Source organism: Sparus aurata, chromosome 10 (genome assembly GCF_900880675.1).
Source record: "Sparus aurata chromosome 10, fSpaAur1.1, whole genome shotgun sequence".
Taxonomy (NCBI): Eukaryota; Metazoa; Chordata; class Actinopteri; order Spariformes; family Sparidae; genus Sparus; species Sparus aurata.
The window spans coordinates 21,123,368-21,147,583 of record NC_044196.1 but is presented as its reverse complement, the minus strand read 5'-3'; the positions used below and the strand labels follow the sequence as shown (position 1 = coordinate 21,147,583).

At 43.7% G+C, this 24,216-nt stretch overlaps 2 protein-coding genes across 4 annotated transcripts in view; both read left to right on the top strand.

The window, feature by feature from the left end:
- The first annotated feature begins 2,932 nt into the window (after positions 1–2,932).
- agfg2 (ArfGAP with FG repeats 2) lies at positions 2,933–17,332 on the top strand. 3 transcript variants are annotated; one of them, XM_030429906.1, is made up of 15 exons: positions 3,191–3,321; positions 3,875–3,911; positions 4,365–4,458; positions 6,373–6,488; positions 7,818–7,962; positions 8,317–8,437; positions 8,546–8,650; positions 10,885–10,917; positions 13,086–13,343; positions 14,058–14,130; positions 14,234–14,277; positions 14,491–14,571; positions 15,163–15,282; positions 16,072–16,142; positions 16,258–17,332. In XM_030429906.1, the coding sequence occupies exons 3-15, from the start codon at positions 4,405–4,407 to the stop codon at positions 16,303–16,305; spliced, it is 1,269 nt and encodes a 422-aa protein (XP_030285766.1). In that variant the 5' UTR covers positions 3,191–3,321; positions 3,875–3,911; positions 4,365–4,404; the 3' UTR covers positions 16,306–17,332. The 3 variants fall into 3 exon arrangements, with proteins under 3 accessions (XP_030285763.1, XP_030285764.1, XP_030285766.1); XM_030429903.1 differs by lacking the exon at positions 3,875–3,911 and having other exon boundaries at positions 2,933–3,321; XM_030429904.1 differs by lacking the exons at positions 3,875–3,911; positions 10,885–10,917 and having other exon boundaries at positions 2,933–3,321.
- Positions 17,333–20,616: 3,284 nt separating this feature from the next.
- Positions 20,617–24,216, top strand: part of LOC115589771 (insulin receptor substrate 1-B) — a 51,193-nt gene continuing 47,593 nt past the window's right edge. The window contains exon 1 of the mRNA XM_030430918.1: positions 20,617–21,648. Coding sequence (XP_030286778.1) covers positions 21,300–21,648 — 349 coding nt within the window. The 5' untranslated portion in view covers positions 20,617–21,299. The remainder of the gene's footprint in view (positions 21,649–24,216) is intronic.

Below are 24,216 nucleotides of genomic sequence, written 5' to 3'. Positions count from 1 at the left end.
TAAAGGACGAAACAACCCATCTAAAGGTGTTGGGAAACATTAAATAAGCAACCTGCACTTTGTCATCATCACCACAGGCTGTTGTAGTCAGACACTCTGAAGCCTGTGGTTGATTGCAGAGCTGAGAAGTGTAATTACAGCGGCTCAACGGGCCGGTCTGCCAGGGCTGTGTGTTGTAACACAGAAACAACATGAATCAATCTATCAATCTATCAATCTATCTATCTATCTGTCTATCTGTCTGTCTGTCTGTCTCATGGTGTGCGTGACGCCCCCTGCTGATCACAAACAGTCACTGCAGGCCTCAGCTAGCTCATCTGAGAACAATGTGACTGTTTTCTTCCCTCATTTGGGTTTACATTGTCGTTAATCTCTTTTTCTCCCCCGCGAGTCTATCTGCCAGAGGGATTTACAGCGCCGTGATGCCTTCACTGACCGCCGCACCGAACCCGTCAGGCTGTCTGTTTTCTGCTGTCTTGTGTGCCAAGTGAGTGGAAGTCTCTCATCTTGAAATACGTCAGAGAGAGAAAGGGCGTAGTTGGGTCTGTTGTGTTGCTAAGTTGCTCCATTCAAAATAAATAAGAGTGGAGATGCTTCCTGTAGACAGATTTTTTTTTCTTTTTTTTTTTTTTTAGGACGCCAAACAGGTTTAAAAAAGAAAACAACCCCCAGCTCCAGGAAGAAGCTGTCTGTTTGTGAATTACACAACCAAGAACCTCAATTAACTTTAAATTAACTTCATGCATTCATCAATCATGCTTCACTGTGTCTCCCCCTATTCCCCAGCTGTCCACATCTGAGCTCCCTTAAAAAAAAAGAATCTGTCCCCTTTCCCAGGGTCGCGCTGGAGCGTCAGGAGCGCAGCGATGCGCCAAAAAAAACGAGGGCCGTGTGCGTAAACGGCGCAAACAGCGGAGCCGCACGCTCGGGACGCGCGGTCGGTTCTGAGAGGGCAATACGATGCTTGTTTTTCACGTTAAACTTGGCCGCTCGACAGGTTCTAATTTGTCTCTGACAGGAGATTCCCTACGCATCTGTCCAAGTGTCAATCGGTGCGACTTTCGGGTGTCACGAGTTTTTCACAATAAAAGCCTAGCTGTCATTGAAGTGCTCAACTCGTTCGCATTGACATATTTGGCGAAAAAATGTAACATATGGCACCTTTGTCACAAAAGTACTGAATAGGATTGTTTTGTCACGACTGGGGTTTTAAGGCATAAACCTTAAAAAAAAAATACAATCAGCTGTATCACGCACATTAACCTGCTCAGGGAAGAAACCCGGGACAAAAATGAACAGTGGGCCCCTGTCACCCCTTTGTTTACACACAACTCTGTTTAAGAATCAGAATCAGGACCAGATTTTTAGGTTGCCGACACCCTTCGGTTCATCTCCGACCAACGACCTTAGCTACATGTCACCCCCCCATCCCTCCCTTACTTCATTTCCTGTCATTTCTTCACTGTCAGCTATCAAATAAAGTCACACAAAAAAATGCCCCAAAAAACCCAAACAAAATATCTCTCTACAGGACAGACCACCGTGAGACAGGAAAAAACAACAATGTCCTCGTTGTATTGTGCCGTAGAGGTGCATTTTACCAAACAAATGTGCTAATTCGATTAAATGATAACAAAGTATTTCTGGGGCATTTGGGGCCTCCTGAGGGTCTGGGCCCCCCGGAGCATTGCCAGCTTTGCTTTGTTAGTAATCCAGCCTTTGTATGACACAAGGCAGCCTGTTCAGATTATAGACCGGCCTTTTCAAGAAAAAAACAAACAAATAAACACAAGACCCGCTAGGACCTGTTGTGGACCTGTAGGGTCTTAATAGGAGCACATGATCTTACTCAACAGATTAAGCTCAGTCTCAACTTTTAAAGGGACAGTTCACCCAATAATGAAAATGCAGTCATTATGTTAAAATAGAAAGTCTGGTGGAAGTTTGGAAGTCTATAAAACATTTCTGGAGCTTCACAGCAAAGCAGCATTGCAGCGTTAACAACTGAAGTTGAAAGGAGCTTGTATTAAAACGTAAAGAAACACTATGGAAGAAAAAGCTAAAGTGGCTTCATACAGCAGAAGCCACGAGGTCCCAAATCGGTTTGAAAAGATGCTTTTTGGATTCTTTTTAAAGCCGAAATCTTCATTTTCCCAGCTAAGCTAAAAGCACCACATCTAAAGCGGGTATATTAGCTCACCTATGCGTCAGGAGTGTTAATAATGTCCGTTCGAGTCCATTTGTGATCTCAGGGCTTCCAGAGACTGGAATCATGCCGGACAAGCTGCAAGGAGCCATTTTATGTCCTTTTATGGTTGTTTTAAAACAAGTCCCCATCGACTTCAGTTGTTTTTGCTGCAACGCCGTTTTGCTGCGGCGCTCCGCATATGCTTTACAGACTGCGAAACTTCGCCTGACTTTCAATCGGCAAGGGGGCGAGCGGATAACGACTGCACCGTCATTTTCGGGTGAACTTCTCCTTTAAACCAACACGGATGAGATGGGGAAAATGGAACATTTTAACATCACTATGACAACTGTGCAACCTCCATCTGCCGCTGAAGGTTAAGAGCTCCAAAACAGCTGCTAAGTGGACCTTGCAGTGAAAAGGTTTTTGTTTTTTTTTGTTTTTTTTTTCGTTTTTGGGGTCGGTCCTGTGCCATTTTTCATTTTATTTTTCGCAGTGAAAGCGCTCTGAGAAACGGCTGAATCACAGAATACACACAGAGATGCTGGAAAATACCTTGACCTACAAACAGTTTGATGAGGTAACCAGCGGTGGTATCGGAGCAGATTTTTTAAAGAAACAGGCAAACCGAACGCGCAATCCCCCGCTCTGCACGGCGTCGCCGGTCACTCGCTCTTACTTTGAAGGAAATCCCCGCTCGCGCTTCCGGCGGTACCTGCACGTCCCCTGCGCGTGAGCTTGACGCGCCTCTCCTCCTCCTCCTCGGTGTAGTCTCGCAGTGAGGGTGAAGCCGCATAAACGCGTTTCCATAATGCGGGCGTGAAGTGCTCCATGTAGTGACACGGAGGGAGGAGGGTTACCGGCTTCGCGGCGAGCCAGTCAGCCCGGGTCAGGCTTCAGGGGGAGAGAAAGGAGGAGGGAATTACAACAACAACAAAAAAACAACACAAAAAAAACCCCAACAACATGTCGAACCGAAAGCACCGGGACAACCAGGAGATATGCGCCCGCAAGGTCCGCGAGCTGGCCCAGTCCGGAGTAAACAAACACTGCTTCGAGTGCAACCAGCCCGGGGTGACATACACCGACATCACGGTGGGCAGCTTCGTGTGCACGTCGTGCTCCGGAATGCTGTGAGTTAACAACACCCCGCCGCGCCTCCTGGGCTCTTTATTTATTTATTTATTTATTTATTTATTTGTATTTAATGTTATTCATATTCAGCATCAGTGTGTGAGGACAAAACACATACAGTAAAAAAAAAAAAAAAAAAAAAAAAGAAAAGTGGCAGGGCCCGAGATTGCACCATGCACCACCACCACCCACTAGCTAGATCTATACTGTGTGTTATTTCTTCATTCGGTCGGTTGTGGTGGTGGTGGTGGTGGTCGGGAGGGGGGGGGGCGGGGAGTGGAGTGTTGGTGCGGTGCAACAGACAAGCCCCGAGCTCATGTGTGCATATCGCAAAAAAAAAAAAACCCGTCCAATTTACGCAGTGTCCACCTCTTATCTCTGTCTCTCTCCCCCCGTGCGTGTCTTTTTTTTTCTCCCCCAGCAGCTTCATAAGCGACATAGCTGGTCATTTTTCCCAGCTTCTGAGTTACGGTTCATTTCGTCATGGTGCAGGTTTGACACTACCTCTCTCTCTCTCTCTCTCTCTCTCTCTGTCTCTCTCTCTCTCTCTAGGCTCCCCTCCAGTGTGGGCGCGCGTTTACATATATGTGTGAGTGTGTGTGTGTGTGTGTGTGTGTGTGTGTCACATTTCGTTCTGCATGTCCGGCCCAGTCCCAGCACTCCTCAGGAAGACGGTTTCAGCACTTTTATTATTGCGCAATCTTGCTTACCCACTGTCCCACTATGTGTCCCCTCCCTCCAGCATGGAGACAATAAGAGGTTGTGGTTACTGAAAAACATATGTTTGGGTGTGTGTGTGTGTTAGTCAGTGTGTGTGGCACCTGTTTCACACCAATCCTGCCCTTTTTTAGATTCACGGTCACGTGTCAACTGGTTTCCCTCTGTCCACGCTGTCCCCCCTCCCTCTCAGGGACCAGGATTGACCACACATGTTTTGATTTTGTTTTTTGTATATATATATATATAGATATATATAAATAATTTTTTTGTTCATGCCTTGTTTACCTCCACATTCTTCCTCCCTGTCTCCTCTGTGTCCCAGGAGAGGCCTCAACCCTCCCCACAGAGTCAAGTCCATCTCCATGACGACCTTCTCTCAACAGGAAGTGGAATTCCTCCAGAACCATGGCAACGAGGCAAGTGGCGGTCACCTATAGTTCACTACATTCCGTGTTTTTGTGTTACCGATTGCCGGTGAAATGAATCGATTTGAAACTGTGAAACTTTGGCTCCGATGCGGCGCGCTTTCTCAATCCGTAGTCGACATCATCAACACCATCTGATTTGGTTACAAGTCTGGGCCAAGTATCGGGCTGTCAACGCTGAGCAGTCTGAATCTGAAAAAAAGGGAAATAGTAACTAGAGCTGTCAAATAAATGTGGAAGGTGGGGGTGTAAAGAATCTGAAAATGAAAATACTAAAGTTATAGTACCTCGAAATTGAGTTTAAAACAGCACTATCAGCTCCAAATATGGTTAGCGATCTCCTTGATCACTTATAATCAGTATCAATATTGGCCCTGATAAAACCACATTGGTCCAACCCCCTAACTTGTGTTTTTTTTTTCCTTCCATTATTGACTCTGAACTGGTTGAAGTTCAGGTTTGAAACTCACTCTCTGGTCCCCATGTGGAATATGAAACGTCCCTCATGGCTACCAGTTGAACCAGTCTTTGTGGTCGGGCTTTTTTTGGGAAGAATGCTTCTGCCCAGCTCACACGGTGCCAAGAAACAAAAGGCCCGCCACTGTCTGTCCCACCCAAACCAACATCTATTTCCTCTGTATGTATTGTGTGTGTGTGTGTGTGTGTGTGTGTCTGTGTTTAGGGTCAGTTGTTCTCAAACTTTCTGAAAACAGGGCACCCCTTCACAACTGCAAAATGTCTCCTCTCAGTAGCTGTCTTGGTTCCCTTTAAAAGAACAGATGAAAGAGGTCGTCATGATAGTTCTTTGTTCATGTGATGTCATCAGCAGATTAGGGCTGCAGCTAACGGTCATTGTTGTTGTTGATTAATCTGCAGATTAGTGGCAGTTTCGTGAAGTCCAGGGTAACATCTTATAGCTTTTTTTTGTCCGATAAACAGTTTAAAACTCCAAAGTATTACACAGAATGCGAAGAAAAACAGCAATCAAGACGATGGAATGAATAAATCTTCAATAAAAATGACCCAAACAATTTATGAACAATCAAATTAGTCGCAGAATTTGTTCAAAGTTGACCAAAAATATAGAAATCAGCCTTAAAAATCCAGCTTCTAAGTTATTATCACTTATTAAAAAGGGATTTAAATGTGGATCTTTTTGTTTATTGCACATTTCTTCCATTTTGATGGGTTTATATACATTTTTTAAAATTTCAACGCAATACTCCATCTTTTTAATACTGTGGCAACAAAAGGGTGGTAAAAAGTCAGAGGCAGACAGAAATTTAAAGATTAAAATAGATTAAAATCTGTCCAGCCTCGGGTTGAAATTCCGACCGTAGATCTTGGTTTTTATAGCTTCAGTACCTCAGATACTTCTTCGATACAACCCCCTAAATTTTATGTCAGTAAATGTCACCTCAGTCATTTAAACTTTATTAAAAATGTACAATAATTGAACCCCTTTTGGGAACCACTGGTGTAGGCAGCGCTCTCTCATGAGCTTATATCACAAAGAGTGAAGTGTTTCAGGCTATCTAGATGAGTGCTCGCCGTTTTTATCAGCTCTCTGTTGGCCGGGATGCGCATGTGTGTGTGTGTGTGTGTGAGTCAAGTATAATGTCAGGAGAGGCATGTGCCATCCAGCTTTTCCTCCACATCATCCACTGAAGAGTGATCCGCCCAGTTGTGAATCAGAGGCACCAATATTTGCAGCACTCCGACTCTAGCCAGACTCACACCGGATGTGAATCACTGATGAGAAAATCTGTTTGGTGTTTTTTCTTTGAGACTGAATGTAGAACAATATTAGCGGCCGCTGTAAGACACTGAGCCATCCTGTTGCCGCGTGACCTTCCAGATTGTCGCAAATTTTGACTGCTCTCTGGTGAAAATGTGTGTGTTCAGGTCGGCAGGAGGACTTGGCTCTGTGTGTTCGACCCAAAGACGGACGGCTGCTCCGACATGAAGGACTCGCAGAAGTTCAAAGAGTTTCTCCAGGACAAATATGAGAAGAAAAAGTGGTGAGGATTCTGTTTTTATCTGCAGAACGTGATTGTGGCAGTAGTAGAACATCCTTAGAGGTAATATAACAGTAATTACTGGTTGCTTTAATATACAATAATTGATTTATGAATTTGAGACATTGGAATGAGTGATATTCAGTCATGCTAGCAGTGTGGTTGTTTGAGACAAACATGTATTTGATGGATTACCATTAAGTTTAACACAGAGGTTCGTGGTCCCCAGAGGATGAATCCTTATGACTTTGGTGACCCTTGCTTCTCATCTAGCGCCGCTGTAGGGTGGAACATTTTGTTTTATAGTGAAATGTCTCAACAAGTATTGGATGGATAACTAGTTAGAGAAATTCATGTTCCCCTCTGGATGATTTGTTAAGTGTGTGACTGTGATCTTTTTATTTATGCTACATTTTTAATCTAGCTTGTGCTTGACTAATGACATTCCCATCAGCCTCGGCTCTACTTTGAGCTATACTTTTCTTGCAAATATTTGTAGGCTAACATGCTAAATGCACGTGAGCTTTGTCATTGCTGCATCTCAAAGGGTTTTACAATTTTATGTAAAGCTGATTGAGATTCATTGGATGTTTATCAATGTGAATATGTTAGCATGCTGATGTTAGCATGCTGATGTTAGCATGCTCATAGCACCAATGAGCCCCATTCCAGTTTCACAGAATGTGTTTAAAAGTGCGAAAGATGAATTCTTCAGTGCAAATTGCAATTATTAGCATGCTAAACTGTCTCTAAAAATTACACCGGCTTAGTAACCTGACGGTAAATTCATGGTATGACTGTTAACTTGCTGACTTTAGCATGTAGCCTAGTTCTCAGGCAGCGTCCTGATAAAGTCAAAGTTTTGTTTTTGTCCTAAACCTCTGAAAATGATCCACCAGCAAAACTAAAGACATTACACATTAGCTTCAGCTGTAACTTGAATGATGATCATTTTTTTTTTAAATCTGTGATGGATGGATTTAAACTCAACGATTAACTGAACTCTTTCTGCTCAATAATCTAAAGGGCATCACAGGGCAAAACCGGATCCAAATAACAACTGATGACGGTTGTTCCAAATTTAAACATTCACTGTTTGAAGTGGAGACGCCTACTCAGAAAAAATTAGCTCGAGGATAGAAGCTGCTTTCATGGTGGGAATAAAACAGCCGTCATTGTTTCAGGTTTAGTTTCAGGCCTCAGAAACGTCCTTTGTCAGGCTGTCGGAAAGGTGGACCACCGATTAAATTTCAAGCCTTAATTGCGCTTTTTATGAAGCCAGTTAGTCACACAGTCTCATTTTATCAGCGCTGAATGACCCGTCTCTTTTAGGCATTTTTCCAAAAGTAAGAACCGGAGGGACGTCGAGGGTCCATGGAGCCCGGGGGTCCAGGCAGTGCCCCCCTCTCATGGTCCCTTAGCGAACCAGGCCCCCTCGCATAACATGCCCCCCAACGCCAGATCTACAAGACCGCTGGTAAGAGAGCTTAATGTGTCCTGACTGTGCATGTAATGGCATGAGATGAGGATTCAAGAGAGAAAGTGGGTGGTTGTGGTAGGAAAAGAGGAAGTGAAAAAGAGACAAGTAGTTCAAGGAGTGCCCAGAAAAGAAGTAGAGAGTTGAAGGTGAAGAAATGACCTGAATTCACTTCCACACTGCAGCAGAGAAGACAAAGACTGATGGTCGGACAGCGAGAGGTCCAGGTAGCCTCGACATCAAAGCTGCTGCTTATGAATTATTGAGAATGCATGAAAGAGACTCACTTCTTTCCTTTGTTTCTCTCTTTCTACCTCCCATCTGCTTCGTTCTCTTCTATCTCTGGCCCTCTAGTCCCAGTCCCAGCTGCCGTCATGGGATCGAGCTCCTGCGATCTCGCCTGCCGACATGCGGACAGACGTGTTTACTGCTCGGCCGTCGCGCTCCCAAAGCTTCAGGGACCCCCCGCTTAAAGGTCGGGGGTCGATCTCTTATCAGACGAGGTGATATTTCTGGACTGAGTGTGATCGGCCGCTTCACCTGTTTTCGCTCTTTCTTTGTCTGTTGTCTCCCTCTGATATAGATCCCACCCTGTGTGGGATAGAGAGACAGCGGCCAGGCTCCCTGTCGTCAGCGCTCGGAGCTCAGAGCCACGCCCCCTCCTTCCCCGCCCTCCCACGGCCCTCAGGTGTGTCCCCCCGGTTGACGCCTTTCGTTTTCTATTCTGTCTTGATCACAGTCCTGGAAATGTCATTTCCAAATATTTTTGAATGAGTTTTCAAGTCAACATTCTCAAATTCTCTCACCAATCCCACAAAAACCGCCCCGCTGTTGTAAATGCTTACTTCAGCATCAAATGTGTGTTCATCTATCGCTGAAAATAGTCCCTAAAAAAAGCACGATGTTCCCTTAGTTTGTGTCACATTTGCTAAAAACTACAGTGCCCAGGTGTTTCAGGAAATCATTTAGCCTTTTTTTGTTCAAGTCCTCTTGGCTCAGGTCTTTTCACAGGATTTGTTGCAAATAGCATATAAAACAATGCAAGCTGCACCCTTTAAGCAGCTTTCATCTATTTCTGGAAAGAGTTTCGGCAAAGTGCTACTAATTGGATTGATTGATTTTTATTTGATTAAATAAAAATACGGTACATAACAATCAGAAATCCAAATTACACATACTTTATTGGTCCCTGAGAAGAGAACTGGGTAGATTACAGTTCTTATTTTGACATATAAAGTACTAAATATAATTTAAAAGTACAAAAATATTAGAATAACTGTTAAAAAAAACTGCAATATGTGACAACTGTGTACTATTCTACATGTAGAAATAGAAATGCTACTAGAAAGAGAAATTTTAAACTTGTGTCTCCTACTACACCATAACTACAGTTTAGATAATATTGAGTAATATTTGACATTTGTTAACTGTATAAAGACAAAATGTTGAATATTGAACACGCACAAGAATACCTGTGCTGACCTGTACCTGCGCAAACGGCAACAGAATCTAATCTAATCTATTCCAATCTGGTAGCGCAGTGAAGTCGCCTGATTTATTTCCATTGCCATCCTGAAGTCTTGGCAAGGCGGCAGGCAGGAAAAGGAAACCCGAACCCGAACCCTTCTTAACACTGATACGCCTACATAACATCAACTTTTCAGATGTTTTTATAACGATTCAAACGATAAGCAGATTTAATTTAATTTAATCTGTGATTGTATTCCCCCCTGCGTCTCCCTACATTCAGGCCATGAACATCCTTTAAAATAATGGACATGGTTACAATCTTACGGACCATAATAAGTTTGAACTGTCGACTTCTACCTTCAACAGGAAGCCAATTCTGCTCTTTAAGATGTTTGGACTAATACGGAATAGGGCTGGGTATCACCAGGTACCTCGCGATACGATACTATCACGATATTTTGCCCACGATAACGATAATATCACGATACAGCGATTCTGCGATCATCGATATATTGCAAGAAATTTCATCCACGATACATCACGATATCTGTGTCACTGAAGAAATTCAGAATTTATTGACTGCACTGAATCCATTTCACAGGAATGACAAAACATTGTCAATCAATTTCACATGAATGACAGCCAAGTAAACAAAGAGTATATTGCACAGTGTCTCTTCTTAACACACACACTGACTACAACTATCATTAAATATCTATATGTGTGGGTTTCAGAGCTACTTAAACCATTTTATTTTTTTTTTTATTTGATTGTATACCTATGTTTGAATAAAGATAAAGCTGTCCTCCGAAGAGGGGTGGTGGTGGTGGGCCAAAAAAAAATAAAATAAATATATATATATATTTGTTATTTTTTTTTACATTTTTTAATATCGATATTTGGCACCAGTGTATCGATAACGTACCTCAAGACGAAATATCGTAATATATCGTAGTATCGATATTTTGGCACACCCCTAATACGGAATAACTATAGTCAGCTGTTCTGAATGCATACTGATGATGAATGTACAAAACTAACTTTGACTCCTCCTTTTGTTGCCCTTCTACGTGATCTCTCTACATGAATAGATGAAACCAAGACACTCTACCCGTTTCTATTCTATTCTGTGAGGCACTAGCTGTAAATTCTGACAGTGGACAGAATGTGCAGCTTGTCACTGATTCTCACGGACGCAACCGTCCGCTCGTCACTGTTGGCTCAAAGTGTCACATAGGAGAAGGACAAAGAGAGAGCTACTTCACTCGCGGCCGTAATTTTCAGCTTTATAGGTGGTTTTAAAATGGCTCCATGTCATCATCATGTCAGCAGGGACAGCGGGTTTCATGTGACGTCAGTGACACTCTCTCTTTTCTTTTTATCCCTCCTTCTTCTCCCTCTCTGCCTCGTCTCCCTCTCCTTTTCTCCCCCCCCCCCCCCCCGACCTCGTAGCCAGTAGCTCTTTCAAAAACCACTTCACTTTAGGTAAGACACAGCAACCAACCGATGCATTTGAGTGTGTGCTGAATGGCTGGGATCAATAAGCTCTTCTGTGCTGTATCATTCATGATAGAACGGGCGATCTGCGCGCCGCGCTGCCTCCTGTGGCATGTGAATCTGGCTTCATATTAGGGCAGTTAGGCAGAAGACACAGCGCTCTATATTCACACAGCCATCCGAGTCACGGGCGGCCAGTGTCACGTGCTGCAGTCGGGGTCGATATTTTTCTTCACCGGGCAGGTTTTCCCACTTCAAAGCCCAGATCTGAAGGCTGGGAGGGTCAAGGAGACACACACACACACCGCTCCCTCAGAGGAAAAAGAACAAGTTTAAAGTAATGCTATTTTTAGGAAAATAGCTGCTGCAGAAGGCCGCTGATATTTCGCACCACGTTGGCGTTGAGGCACTTAAAAACTATGTAGGGCGCAGCTGTAATCCCACGATACACTTTAACATCCCCAAACAAGAATTCCAGATAGTTCAGGTATGTTTTGCAGATATAAAGCCTCTACAGGAGCGTATGATCACATCCCAGAAACATGCAGCTCGACTCCTCGCATGCTTTAAATCTCCAGATAAACTGTGTCAAGTCTGGTCTGGTCTGTGTCGCTGACTCCTCGGCTGACAGAGGAAGCGACACAGGCTGTTTTTAAAGAAAACAAAACCTTTTTCTTTTGTGTCCCCGTGCTAACAGCTTTGGCTGATCCTAGCATGCTTTGTGGCTAATGTTTGTGGAAAAGCTTGCTACCTTTGCTAAAGATCGCTAGTTTCCTGCCTTTGTTGCTGTCTAACAATTGTATTTTTGCTGTCGGTGCGTTTGAAAACCATCCAAGAATGGCTCGCTGCTGTGCCCTTCGATTATTTTTGTTAATCCTTAACCTTTCTGACTGTTTACGCCACTCGATATGTCAAGCCAACCCTGCGTTTGACAAGCCTCTTAGCATGGAAAAGTTAAAATAGCATGAGATTAATTGCTTTGTTTTAGCCAATGTTTGTTTCATGTGGCTTGGATTGAAGATTATGACTCTTTGTTTCATTCAAGTTATGGTACAATTTCCACATTTGCATTTACATTTCTACAGATTTATGTCTGTGGATTGATCTGGAGTTTTGGGGTATTTGTTGACAAAACAGTCTCGCTTCAAGACCCATTCAGTAGCTTCTGATCGGGTCACGTGATCTTTAACAGATAGGGTTTGCCCCGTGGTAGATTTCTGAGCAATTTCAAGACTTCTCTGTAAAACTGAGTTGATAGACGGCTCCAGAACGCCTACTGAACGGACTTTGTGTTGAAATTGTGTTCCAGCTGCTGTTTGCAAGGTCAACAATGAACACCCAACCTCCGCTTTTAAACCAACAAGGGCGAGGAGGGTTCCGAAAAATTGAAAATTTAACATCCACATATCCCGTTCTGCTGATGAAGCTAAAGGGGATGGGATGGAAAGCTCAAGAAACGGCGCTAAATGTACCTTTATTTCTCTTCAGATAGTCCTTGTGAGGTTTAAAAGTCCTTCTCGACCTTTGAAACAGCAGCTAAGAAAACAGTATCACTTGGACTGAGATTGTTGGTCTGTTAAGTAGCTGTTCTGGCACTTTTGATCTATGATCTTACTCGACGGGTGGAGTTGATGAAGCTCATGAGAAATGACTGAAAGCTCCAGAACTGCTACTAAATGGTTCTTTTAAAGTCCCTTTGTGAGATGTGTTGTTCCTTCACTCTTGGCCTTAATCAGCAGTTGCCAAAAATCTCACCCAGATGTCCATTTAGTGGCTGTTTAGGGATCTTTTGATCAGCTCATGACCTTCATCAGCAGACGAAGTTTGCCAGTGCTCATAATCCAAATGTATGCAAATCTACAGTTCTGTGTAATTATAGATTCTTGTGCGCTGGCTCAGTGAAGATATTTTACAAGCAGAAGTAGAAGCGAGCCGGTGATCACTTTCTGTAATTATATTGTGTTACCACATGATGATGAAGATTAGATGGATTGTTGCTACGACCTCAGCTCATTTTTCACTTCTTAAAAAGGCTTTGGTGGGAATAATAATAGTAGATATTGGTCCTTCAGGTTTTAAAAGCACCAAATTGTGAATCACTCCTTGCAACATCCCGTCTTTGCACTAAAACTCAGTCTGTTTTTTCTGGCTCCCAGGTCGTACAATATCAGCCTCGGGGGCCACAGGCCCCTTCAGGGCCTTTCCAAAGTCTCTCAGCGTTGACTTCGGAGGTCTGAACCATCCTCAGGCACAGCATCTGCCCCAGTCTCTGTCCCAGCAGCAGCAGCAGCACCCTGGAGGTGTCGGGCAGACGACGACAACGGCGGCACCAGTCAGCGGCTCAAACGCCTCGGACAGATACGCCGCCGTGTTACAGCTGGACAGCGTCTTCTCTGACACGACACCGACCACAGGTGGGGAAGCGTTTGAGTTGAGGGTAGATGGCTTTAGTATCCGGTATTTTATAAAAAAAAAAAAACAAGGAGCTGTAATGGAGTATTTTCACTTGAGCTGCAGTGACGGACCTTCTTCCACCACGAGCTAACAGATAGATAGATAGAGGGATAGATAGCGAGGCTGAGTGAGAGTTCAAGTGTGCGTGTGATGCAGATTGTCACGGCCAGCTCAGCTAGGTTGCATAACATCCTTACTCCAAATGCCGAGGCCCTCAGCAGCCGAATTATGCTCATTGTGTTTGCTGCGGATCAGGCACGCTCTCATTCAAAGGAGCTCATTGATGCGTCTTTTAAAATCAGCTCTAATAACCGAGGCGGCGGCTTTTAATGCACAGGACTCATGTGAGAAGCCCTCAAGCTTTTTTTTTTTCACTACAAGAAGCATTTGTTGTTCTCCGCCTTCATCTTCAGGCCCCGCGGAGTAATGAGGTTATTGATTTTGTGCCCCGGTCACAGTTTGATTCATATCAAGCAGAGCACAGAGAGGATATTTTATTCTGGGGATTTGTGATGCTTTTGTTCGCCGGTGACTTACATGCCCACGATCGACTGTTTGAACTCTTTTTTTCCTCGCACATTTCACAGTAGAGAGTAGCGCTTGATCTTCTTAAATTAGCTCTCATTAAAGCCCAGGAGTGTGATGGTTTTATGCGTGAAACCCTTTGCTTGCAGCTCCACCTGGTGGCCCTCCGCAGTACAACACCATTTTCGGCAGCAGGCTCTCGTCCAGCTCCACTCCTGCCAGGTAAGAGGGGGAAAAAAAAAAAAACTAAAATCAGCTTACAGATTTTTACATTTTCCTGTTTAAAGGTCATATTCTAATTGAATTGTTTGCTACTTTTCCTCAGCTCCCCCGGTGTCGACACAGTGTCCAGCTCCCAAACCTTTGCAAGTACGTACCGAACACAAGCTGGCAATGTGTTTACATCAAGCTCTCTTCTCCTTTTAAGCCGTCCGACACTCCTTAATGAGGATGCATGCGTGTGACTCAGAGCAGTGTCGGTTCCAATGGACAGGAATGTGCCACCACACACTCTGAATTATCCCCCCCCCCCACCCCTTCTTTCTCTCTCTCTCTGTCTGTCTCTCTGCCTCTGTGTCTCAGATTTCCCCAACCCATTCAGCTCCAGCTCCCAGCAGCCCGTCGCCCTCTCCCCCAGTAACCCCTTCAGCAACGCATCAGGAGGTGAGACTCATGTCCTTCTGGCATTTCTCCGCCACTTCCTTCTGCAGGGTTTTTTCAGAGGGGGGAAAATGTTCACCGCACGCGTTTTCTTCAGGACTTTTGACCATGTTATACTCACTGTTTTTAAGAAGATGACGGTGACAAGAGAAAAAAAAAGTCTTGAGAGCTCACAATAGTCGCTTAATCGAGCACAAAGGGCAATTATATGCTTGTTTCATGAGAGGATTTGCCGTTTTTGTGTTTTTTCTATATTGTTTTAAATTGAATATATTTGGCTTTTGGACTGTTGGTCAGACAGAAAAAGACAGTGGGAGATGACATCTTGAGTATATCAGAGCACCATTTTTGATATTCCGAAACCAAAATCAAGAAAATAAGATGAATATTAGTTGTGGCCATCAGTGACTGCTTTAAGGCTCCACCTGTTGAACACGCAAACAAATAAAACGCATCCAAAGTAGCTGTAACAGTAAAGCAACAGTACTTTTTACTTGTACAATACTCCATTAGTACTACGCTTTCCTCCTCTGGGTACAGCTGTATCTGATCTCACTGTGTGTGTGTGTGTGTGCGTGCGTGTGTTTTCTCCAGGTGACTCTGGTGCGTTCGTCACCTCGCCCACCTCCGTTTTTCCTCCGTCCGCCTCCTTCCCGGCACCCGCTACCCAGAATGCATTTCCTCACGAGTCAGCGAGCAACCAGGAAGCCAACGGTAAAAGACACTTAACGTTTTATTATTTTTAACTTCTTTATTCCAGTGTCATTTTATTTGTATGTTTTGTGATCTGTATTGTTTTTGATAAGTTGTAGCGACCAAAAAGAACTTTATTTTGACACACGTGTGAGTTTCTGGATCTTCTATAATAGTTCAGAATAGTCTTTAAAGGATCAGGCAGTTTATTGATAAGTCAATTAACAGAAAACGCATAAAAGATATCAGTCATTTCCTTTATTTATCAAGCTTCTTTTTGTCAATGTTTTATGATGATATGATCATCTTGAATTGATAATCTTTCGGTATTGGACAAGTAGTTGAATGACACAAACAAAAAGAAACATCAATTAAAGGGGCATTATGTAGTGTCGGAGAAGAAATTCAAACTCTGAATTTTATCTGATATTTATCTTTTCCTCAGTTTGTTTATTCAGTTGATTCAGTCACGAAACGTGTAGGCGCGTAGAAATCAGTCAATAACTGTAAACCTGCACAGACACTGTAGCTGCGACCTGCGCTGTATGTGCCCTGGCTGCAGATCAGACACTGAGGGGCCGTGAAGCACCAACACACTTCAAATGTCTCTTTATTTCAACAGAGACCACTTGGAACAGCTCGCGAATACCAATTCACACGACCAGTAGGCTGAGTGCTGCTGCTTCTCGTGTTCTTGGCTGCGGTTTCTGGTTTCAGTTCTGTCGTCACACCTCTCAACATGTTGTTTTCTGTCATGTTTGTGTGTGTGTGTGTGTGTGTGTGTGTGTGTGTGTGTGTGTGTGTGTGCAGGTTTTGCTTCCTTCCCTGCGAACGACTCCCAGCCCAAAGTCCCCCGGCCGATGTCGGTGAACCCGTTTACGGTGAGTTGGAACAAGTGGAACTGAGCGCGTTCCGTTGGAAAAGAGCTGGTATTTTTTGCGTGCTATCTTTAACAGGAAGTGTAGTAAAGTCATCTCTTCTTCTCGTGTCCTTCAGGGGAATGTTTACCCCAGTCGAGGGACGTCGAGAAACCCTTTCATCTGACCCTCTTCTCCCGACGTTACATCAGCCACCCACCCGTCCATCTCTGGGAACCGAGGGAGGAGTGAACTTGAGGAGTCGCTGCCATTTCAATGCCTTCGGAGTATTTTTCACCCTCAAGGGGGGGGAGGTGTTCACCCTCCTCCTCTCCCACCTCTCTCTCTCTCTCTCTCTCTCTCTCTCCTCTCTGTCTGTGTTTACGTGTTTGTGACGTGTGAATGTAATTATGAAATCCACGTATGTGCGAGAGTGTCACCCCCCTTCTCCTCGCTGTCAGTATGTCAAAAGGTGTTTGTGTGCCAGTAGACGCCACCTCAGGGCTCTGTGGGAGTCACGAGCGAACGAAGCCTCTATGATTTTTTGCAGACACACATATACAGTATGACACACACACACACACACACATGTCGCTGCTGATGCTGCTACTTTGCTTTCATCTCCTGCTTAAAAGTGCAAAAAAAGAAAAAAAAAAACCAGCCCGCCGGTAAATACGTCATGTTGTCTTTTGAAAAAATTCTCCAAAGGAAAAAAGCGAGTTGAGACTCCGCGTCACGAGTTTCCACAGATGGTCATAACAGCCTTAACAGCGTCCTGATGCATGTGAATAAGCGTTGAACGGTTAAGACGGGCTTCTCTCTGTAGTGTGTGTGTGTGTGTGGAACATGTTCATGCATTTGTCGCTGTTTCGTTTTCCTTTCTTTGAAGGATAAGTCTGCGTTTTCCACTCCTAGGCTGCATGCGCTTTAGAGGGCTAAAAGGAGATGCTACTGAATGTAAAAGCAATTTCAAAATAAAATACATCAAACGTGTATGGAGACGTCATCGCTTTTCACGTACCCGGACCAAAATGTTTTCTCGCTTTTTCTTTTTTTTTTCCTTTCTTTTTTTCGGTCGACACTGAGGCGCAGTTTATTTCCTTTTTATTCTGCCAAAATAAAAGAAAAAAAGACGAGAGATTCATGTAACAACATCTTTGTAATGACAAGTATTCATGTTCATAAAAATCCGTTTGTTGCTTCTTAAAAAAACAGTCCCGGCTCTGAGTGTTTCTTTATGTGTGTGTGTTCGTGAAATGATGATTAAAGGAAAAGTTCACCCAAATATGACGATTCAGTCATTATCTGCTTACCTCCATGCGGATGGAAAAGTCGGGTGAAGTTCTGTAGTCCATAAAACATTTAAATGCAACCTAAAATGGCTTCATACAGCCCTTCTATTGTCATCCAAGTCTACGGAAGCCCAGAGATCCCAAATTGATTTGAATACAATGTTAATTTCGACCTTTCTGAAGCTGAAATCTTCACATTAGATGCCAAATTAAAAGAGTTTGTTAATGCACAAGACCTCTTCTACTTCAGTTGTTTAGGAGAATGCTGTGAGCTTTGAAACTTCACCAGACTTTCGAACTGCATCGAGGTGAGTGGAAAATGTCCGAATTTTCATTTTTTGTATTTCCTTGAAATACAAAAAATGTTTGGAACAAAAAAAAAGAAAGTATTCTTATAATCAGCCAACCCTGAGTTTACAGCACATACATACTAATGAATATATGAATAATTCACTTGTACTTGTTACTTTTGATACTTGAATACATTCAAAACTTGAGTACTATTTGCATGGATGACTTTCGCTTTCACTGAAGTAATATTTTAGCACGATATCTTGACTAGTATGACTTTTCTATAACTGTTGAGCTGTCTCAGGTTGTCACTAAATACATTTACTCAAATACCATACTTAATTATGACTTAAGGCACTCGAGCTTTGCTTGAGTATTTTGGTTTTCTGCTGCTTGACATTTCCGACCTTCTTCAGGCAAATATGGTACAGTTTTGATTCAAGTAATGCATTTTTAAAGTAATTTATTTGATCGGCAATCAAAACAAACCCAAAAAAAAACCAACCAAAACACTGTTACTGATAATTACAAAAATGCTGAATATCAGATCAGATAATCAGTCTATAAACATGTAAATATATCTAGAATTTATTTTTACATGTACTTTTGATACTTTAAATATGTCTGTTCACAGAAATATATATCATTTTATAAAACTGTATAATTTTAAAATATTGCATTTTCATATATATAATTTTAAAAAACATTTTTTATATTTTACACACATAATATATATTTTTTTAATCTATATTCGACATATATTTATACGCAGATTATATTCTAAAATTAGTGTCATACATTCTGTTTTAAAGGCTGTGCTGGTTTGTTCCAACAGCAGGGGGCGCGTGTTCTCCACTATCCTCTGACCTCGTGCGCAAGGTTACTTATGGATGCATATTACATAACAACATAGAGACTGCATACAAAGATAGAAACCCCTTTTACTGCTGTCAGAGGGACTACTACTGGACCGCTTTTTTTAATTATTTACTGTCATTTCGAATTCAGAGTAAACCCAGCGCGCATTAATAATATGCGTTCCGTGCGTCAGCGTAGTGATGGGACGGGATTTACTACATCCATGCAGCAGTGAGGAGGTGGAAGGATTCACTGCTCAGCCAGACAGTCGAAACAGATCAAAGTCATCTCACTCAGACAGTCTGAGTGGAGGTGGAAAAACGAGGCGTCCCGAAACGCCTCATTTACTCAGTCACAGCAGCTTTATCTCCTGATTGTGCAGCGTTTAGGAGTCGATGATCACCATTAAAACACACGTATTTACACAGGATTCACGAGATCACTGTCAATCTAGGTTTTTTAAATATTGACATGTGTCCTCCTGCTGCATTCGACGTAGTAAATGTTTAGTCTGGTGCGTTAAAAGTTGATATACTGCCGTATTAAGAAGGCACAGAGGGGGATTTTTTTTTTTTTTTTCAATAAATAGAACAGTATGGACTCATGCGAGCGCCAACACTGAAATATTACTCCACACACACACACACACACACACACACACACACACACACACACACACACACACACACACACAGAGTGGAAGAGGTGCTGCCTTCGCGTCCTGTGGGAAATATCGCTTGTCAAGTTGAGTGAACCTCAGGTGAACTCCCCAAAATGCAATGCAATACTTGGGAAAACTCACATGTTATAGGAGTAAATTAAATACGCGATTGATGAGAAAAATAAGTTAGATTCAAGAGCTATGTTGTGTTTTTTATTTTAACATATCAAACCATATACAGGACATGGCTTCTGACAATATACATGTGTATAATTAGATAATAAGTCCAGGAGAGCAATCACAAGACCTGATGGAGGGAAAAAAAATATTTAGCTAGTTTATTAATGGACAATACTGTTACTGGATGTCATAATTAATAATCATTATCATCATTAAGAGACAGTCAGGATTCAATCCTGCGTAACCTGATGTTATCTTTAGTACACTGGATTTAGTGACAATGTCAGAGGACCAACGCCTTCAAGTTCATTGATTGTTTGATTGTGGTGTGATTGAAGAAATGTACTCCACTTGAAAGTAAAATAGCGATATTTTGTGACACAATCCTGTTAGAAACAATGAACGTCTTTATTCATAGTTAGTGCTCACATGGTGTGTTTCCCGGAAAAGGTGTCTCACCGAATACACACATACGAAACAGTAATTTACAAAGATATCAGTCGCGTATTGAAAAACAAAGTGTTCCCAAAGAAAAGAGGAAGAATGAAATTAAACAAAAGAAAGGTCGGGAAAAACATAAATTAATTCACACGCCGGATTCACTACATTTTATTGTTGATGTCTGAAGTAAACTTATTTGGTGGCTACATACCTGTACATACATTTCTATATTTTACATACCTGTCCTGTACATAACTATATTACTATACTATTGTACTACTATACTCTTAGTCTGCTATACGACTACATTACTATATTAGTACTATATTATTACAAAATGGCAACATACAAAGAATCTTCTAGATTTGCACAAAGCTAGGCAAGCTAATTTTTTATACAGCACCGGTTAATCAAAATGCTTCATGGACGAAATAAAAAATTAACGTAGAAATACAGACACATTTTCAAAAGTACAGATAAAATAAATACAAGCACCATAAGAGTGGTTAGTTGAAAGTAGTGGAAAACAAAATCATTTAGTTTTTTAAAAAAGGGCCAAATCTTAATTATAATGGCTAAAAACATGCTTCATGTTCAGGGTACTATCACAGTAAACGTTGAGTGTGCTCACTTCACTTTCTCTAGATATGATTGTACTTATTTAAGATTGTATCATCCTATTTTCTTGACTTTTCTGGCTGCTCAGCTTTCTATTTACATTAATTAAATGATCCATCTGTAGCTGTCGTGGAATCCTGGTAAAGCACACGACAATGCACGAAAAAGAGGGGGGGAGCTCCGCTGTCCGAGCTCGGAGAGGCTCCGTGAACGCGGCAGTGTTTCAGAGTACTAGTACGGAGCGGTGAGTGACAGTCCTGCTCCTCCACGGTAGCTGCTCCGCTCCTCTCCTCTCCTCTCTACAGCTACAAGACAGGAGCTGGGCCGGGCAGGGCATGGCAGGGCAGGGGCTGGGGGGATAGACAGTCAGAGACCCGGGCAACTGTTGTGCAGCAGGACGAGCATGTGTGTGCTCCGTGACGTGCAGTAAATGGCTTTAAACCGCTCGGACAGCGCTCGGGAACACTGTCGGCAGTAGTAGTAGCCTATAGTGGAGAGTAGGAGGAGCTCCGCGCCGAGCTGCGCCGCATGTGCTCTCCTGTGCCCGTCCGTCGGAGAGACGAACTACCAGCAAAGAAGGGGAGAAACTTCTCCGAGGTGCAGCCGTGCTCCGGGTCTATCCTCCGCGGGAGCTGCGAGCCCGTGTGCGCCTCCCCTCTCACGTTGATGCGGGGGAGAGAGGGAGGGCGGCGAAAGCCGGGGGATCTTTGAAGCACCTTCTTTGAAACTTGCAGAAAACACGAGAAAGAGGTGAGAGAAGAGTGTTTTTCTTTTCTTTTTTTCCCCACTTTTTTTTTTTTTTTTTTTTAAATAATTCGCGGGAGTTTAAAAGGACGCGCCATGGAGAGCCAAGCCGGCGAGCACCAGAGCTGCGAGGACGTGCGCAAGAGCGGCTACCTCCGCAAGCAGAAGTCCATGCACCGGCGGTACTTCGTGCTCCGCGCCGCCTCGGAGCGCGGCCCGGCCCGCCTGGAGTACTACGAGAGCGAGAAGAAATTCCGCGGCAAGGCCCCCATCCCGAAGAAAGCCCTGGCCCTGGAGACGTGCTTCAACATCAACAAGCGGGCCGACTCCAAGAACAAGCACATGATCGTGCTGTACACCCGGGCAGAGAGCTTCGCCATCGCCGCGGAGAACGAGGCGGACCAGGACGAGTGGTACCAGGCCATGGTCGAGCTGCAGTGCAAAAGTAAGCGCGTGCACGCACACACACACACACACACACACACACACACACACACACACACACACACACACACACTCTCTCTCTCTCATGCATGCACGATAAAGACCCACGTACACACTCATGCATGCACGACCACAACACACACAGACACACACACTGGTGCATGCACGCTCAATAGTTTATGAGTCTCCTGCATGAGAGGCAGAAACGTGGCAATGCGCGCAGGAGCGCACTGCAGATCGGGACATGTCTCATTCCAGTGTTCTCCCAAAACCATTACGGCCGGATTCAAGTTTACATAGCTGGAGCCAGTGCACTCCCACTCCTTGTTTGATGTTATTATTTAACTCGGGGTGGATTCTTGAGGTGTTTTTTTGCTGCTCATTTTGTGACACTTTGTCCAACCGGGTCAGGGTTGTTTACAAGCCTCCCCTGACGGGAGTGTGTGTGTGTACACACCAGGGCTGCACCAGCTTATCCCTCCTCCACCAGTCCTTATCACACCGGTGTCAGCCCAAGATATTTGCCTCCAGTTGTGCTCCAGACTTTCTTGAGTCTCTCTCGCTCTCTGTGGGCCTCCTGTGTGCAAGCCTCTTTCCCAAGTCAACTGCTCAAACACACCCTGCCCTCGTGTTTACTCTGCCTTCTCTGCTCTTTTCTGCTGACCCTGCAATATTGCACCAGGCATTGATCCCCGCGAGAGGCGAGGATTGAGGGGAAAAAGTCTCCAAAAGTAGCCAGAGAAGAGCACGTATGCGCCTTAACCTGTGCGTGTTAAGTTCACCGAGTGACTTCTTGCCTGTTTTTGTGAAATGCCGCTGTGTAAACACAGCTGTCCCTGCAACAGGGTGACTTTAAATCACCTGTTCAGCTCCCCCCCACCCTCCACCACCACCTCCCTGTGAGACAGCAGACAGGCCACAAGGGACACGCGGGTGACGCAAGCTCAGCAAATGAAGATATGAGTTCAAGGTGCTTCAAGCAGCTGACATGTGGCTGACGAGGGAAATAAAGCACCTGAGGAGAGAGAATGATATGTTGTCATTCGGAGCCAGTTGTTTCAAGGTTTAGGTGATTTTAGGAGGGGGAAAAAAAAGGTGCTGGTAGGAAACCTGCACATTATGGACCTGGTGACAAGATTTTTCCTCCCCCCCTGTTGCTTTAACCGAACTGGATCCCCAGGCCCTGTTCAGGCCTGGTGTTAACATCCGTCCTGAGCGATCCGATCACAAGTTGGTCGGCTGTGAAATGCACTGCGGACGCATTCGAGACCTGATCACTCACACCACATTCTGAGGTGGTCTCGGCCGCTTGTGACCACATTCTTTAGTGCAGTGTGCACACACGTGTCCCGGACCACATTCTCAACTGACTTCCTCTCTCCGAGAGGAGGAGAAGAAGAAGAAGAAGAAGAAGCCACAACAACAGGCAGAATGGATTACACGCTGCTGGATTTCTATTTAGTTTGCTGTAAATGTTCGGGGCGCTCCTATCCGGCCAGTGTGAGCAGCAGATGTTTGTGAATGCACTCTTTCAACCATTCCAACCATTAAACCGCAAGACTCCCTTAACAAATCGTTCAATTTAAGACTTGTTGCATGAGGAGGAACTTTGCAGAACACAGACTTTCAGCAATTTCTAAACCGTTGGTGTCGTCTTGTAAATTCGGCATTGAGTGCAATACATTTAGTCGTCTCTTTACTTCGTCGCACCTCCAGACATAGTGCAGCTTTTCGAACACCGTTTCGACCGATTTCACCGTTTCCATCAAGTTGACGAAAGAAGACATTTTATTGAAGGTAAATGTCAAAAAGTCCAAATGTCGTAGTCAAGTTAGTCTACTTCTTTGTCACCTGTGGAGAAAATCGCCAGACTCCATTAACAAACTGTGCAATTTTAAGAGCTCCTGCACGTGGAGAAATTTAGAAATACCTTGCAATACAAAAAATACAGCAAATTCTAAATCATTTGCGTCTTCATGTTAATTCTGCTTTGAGTTCGGAACCTTAAGTTGCTTCTCTCCGTATAAAGAGTGCCTGTTTGTTGCAACTTCCGGAGCTTAAGTGCGTCCTACCTGCCAACATTTAGCAGCTGTTTGAGCACAACAAATTTTACGTTTAAGAAAATAGGCAACTTTTTGTTGGTGTCAAAGTTGACAAATTCAGTCAGCAGTAAACAATATGTAATTTATTTGTCTCAAGTAGAGAAAGGTCCCAGACACCCAGATTCTCAACTATTTGGTCCTTCTTGCAAATTTGGCTATATGTGAATTTTTTCTTTCTCTGTGTAAAAACACCCATTGTCCTAAAGACGCATGTGTTTATTTGCGTGTAGAGCAGGGGAAGTGAGGGCCGAACACAAGTGGCCACTCGAGACGCATGTTGGCGGCAGGCACGAACGGCCTCGGTGCGTTTTGTGTGTGTGCAGCCCACTTCTCTCAAGTGCTTGAGAAGTTTTCCACAAAAAGATGGGGAAGCGAATGGACAGATGTCGGAAGCGGAGATCCAGGACACTGACTTTGCAGTCAAGTTTAAATAATCCAATCTGCAGCCACTAAGTTGAGTGTGAGTG

Coding starts and splice junctions, on each gene's coding strand:
- agfg2 (XM_030429903.1), top strand. CDS start 3,155: ATGTCGAACCGAAAGCACCGGGACAACCAGGAGATATGCGCCCGCAAG. Junction 6,489..7,817: donor AAATATGAGAAGAAAAAGTG/GTGAGGATTCTG, acceptor CGTCTCTTTTAG/GCATTTTTCCAAAAGTAAGA. Junction 16,143..16,257: donor TGTCGGTGAACCCGTTTACG/GTGAGTTGGAAC, acceptor CGTGTCCTTCAG/GGGAATGTTTACCCCAGTCG.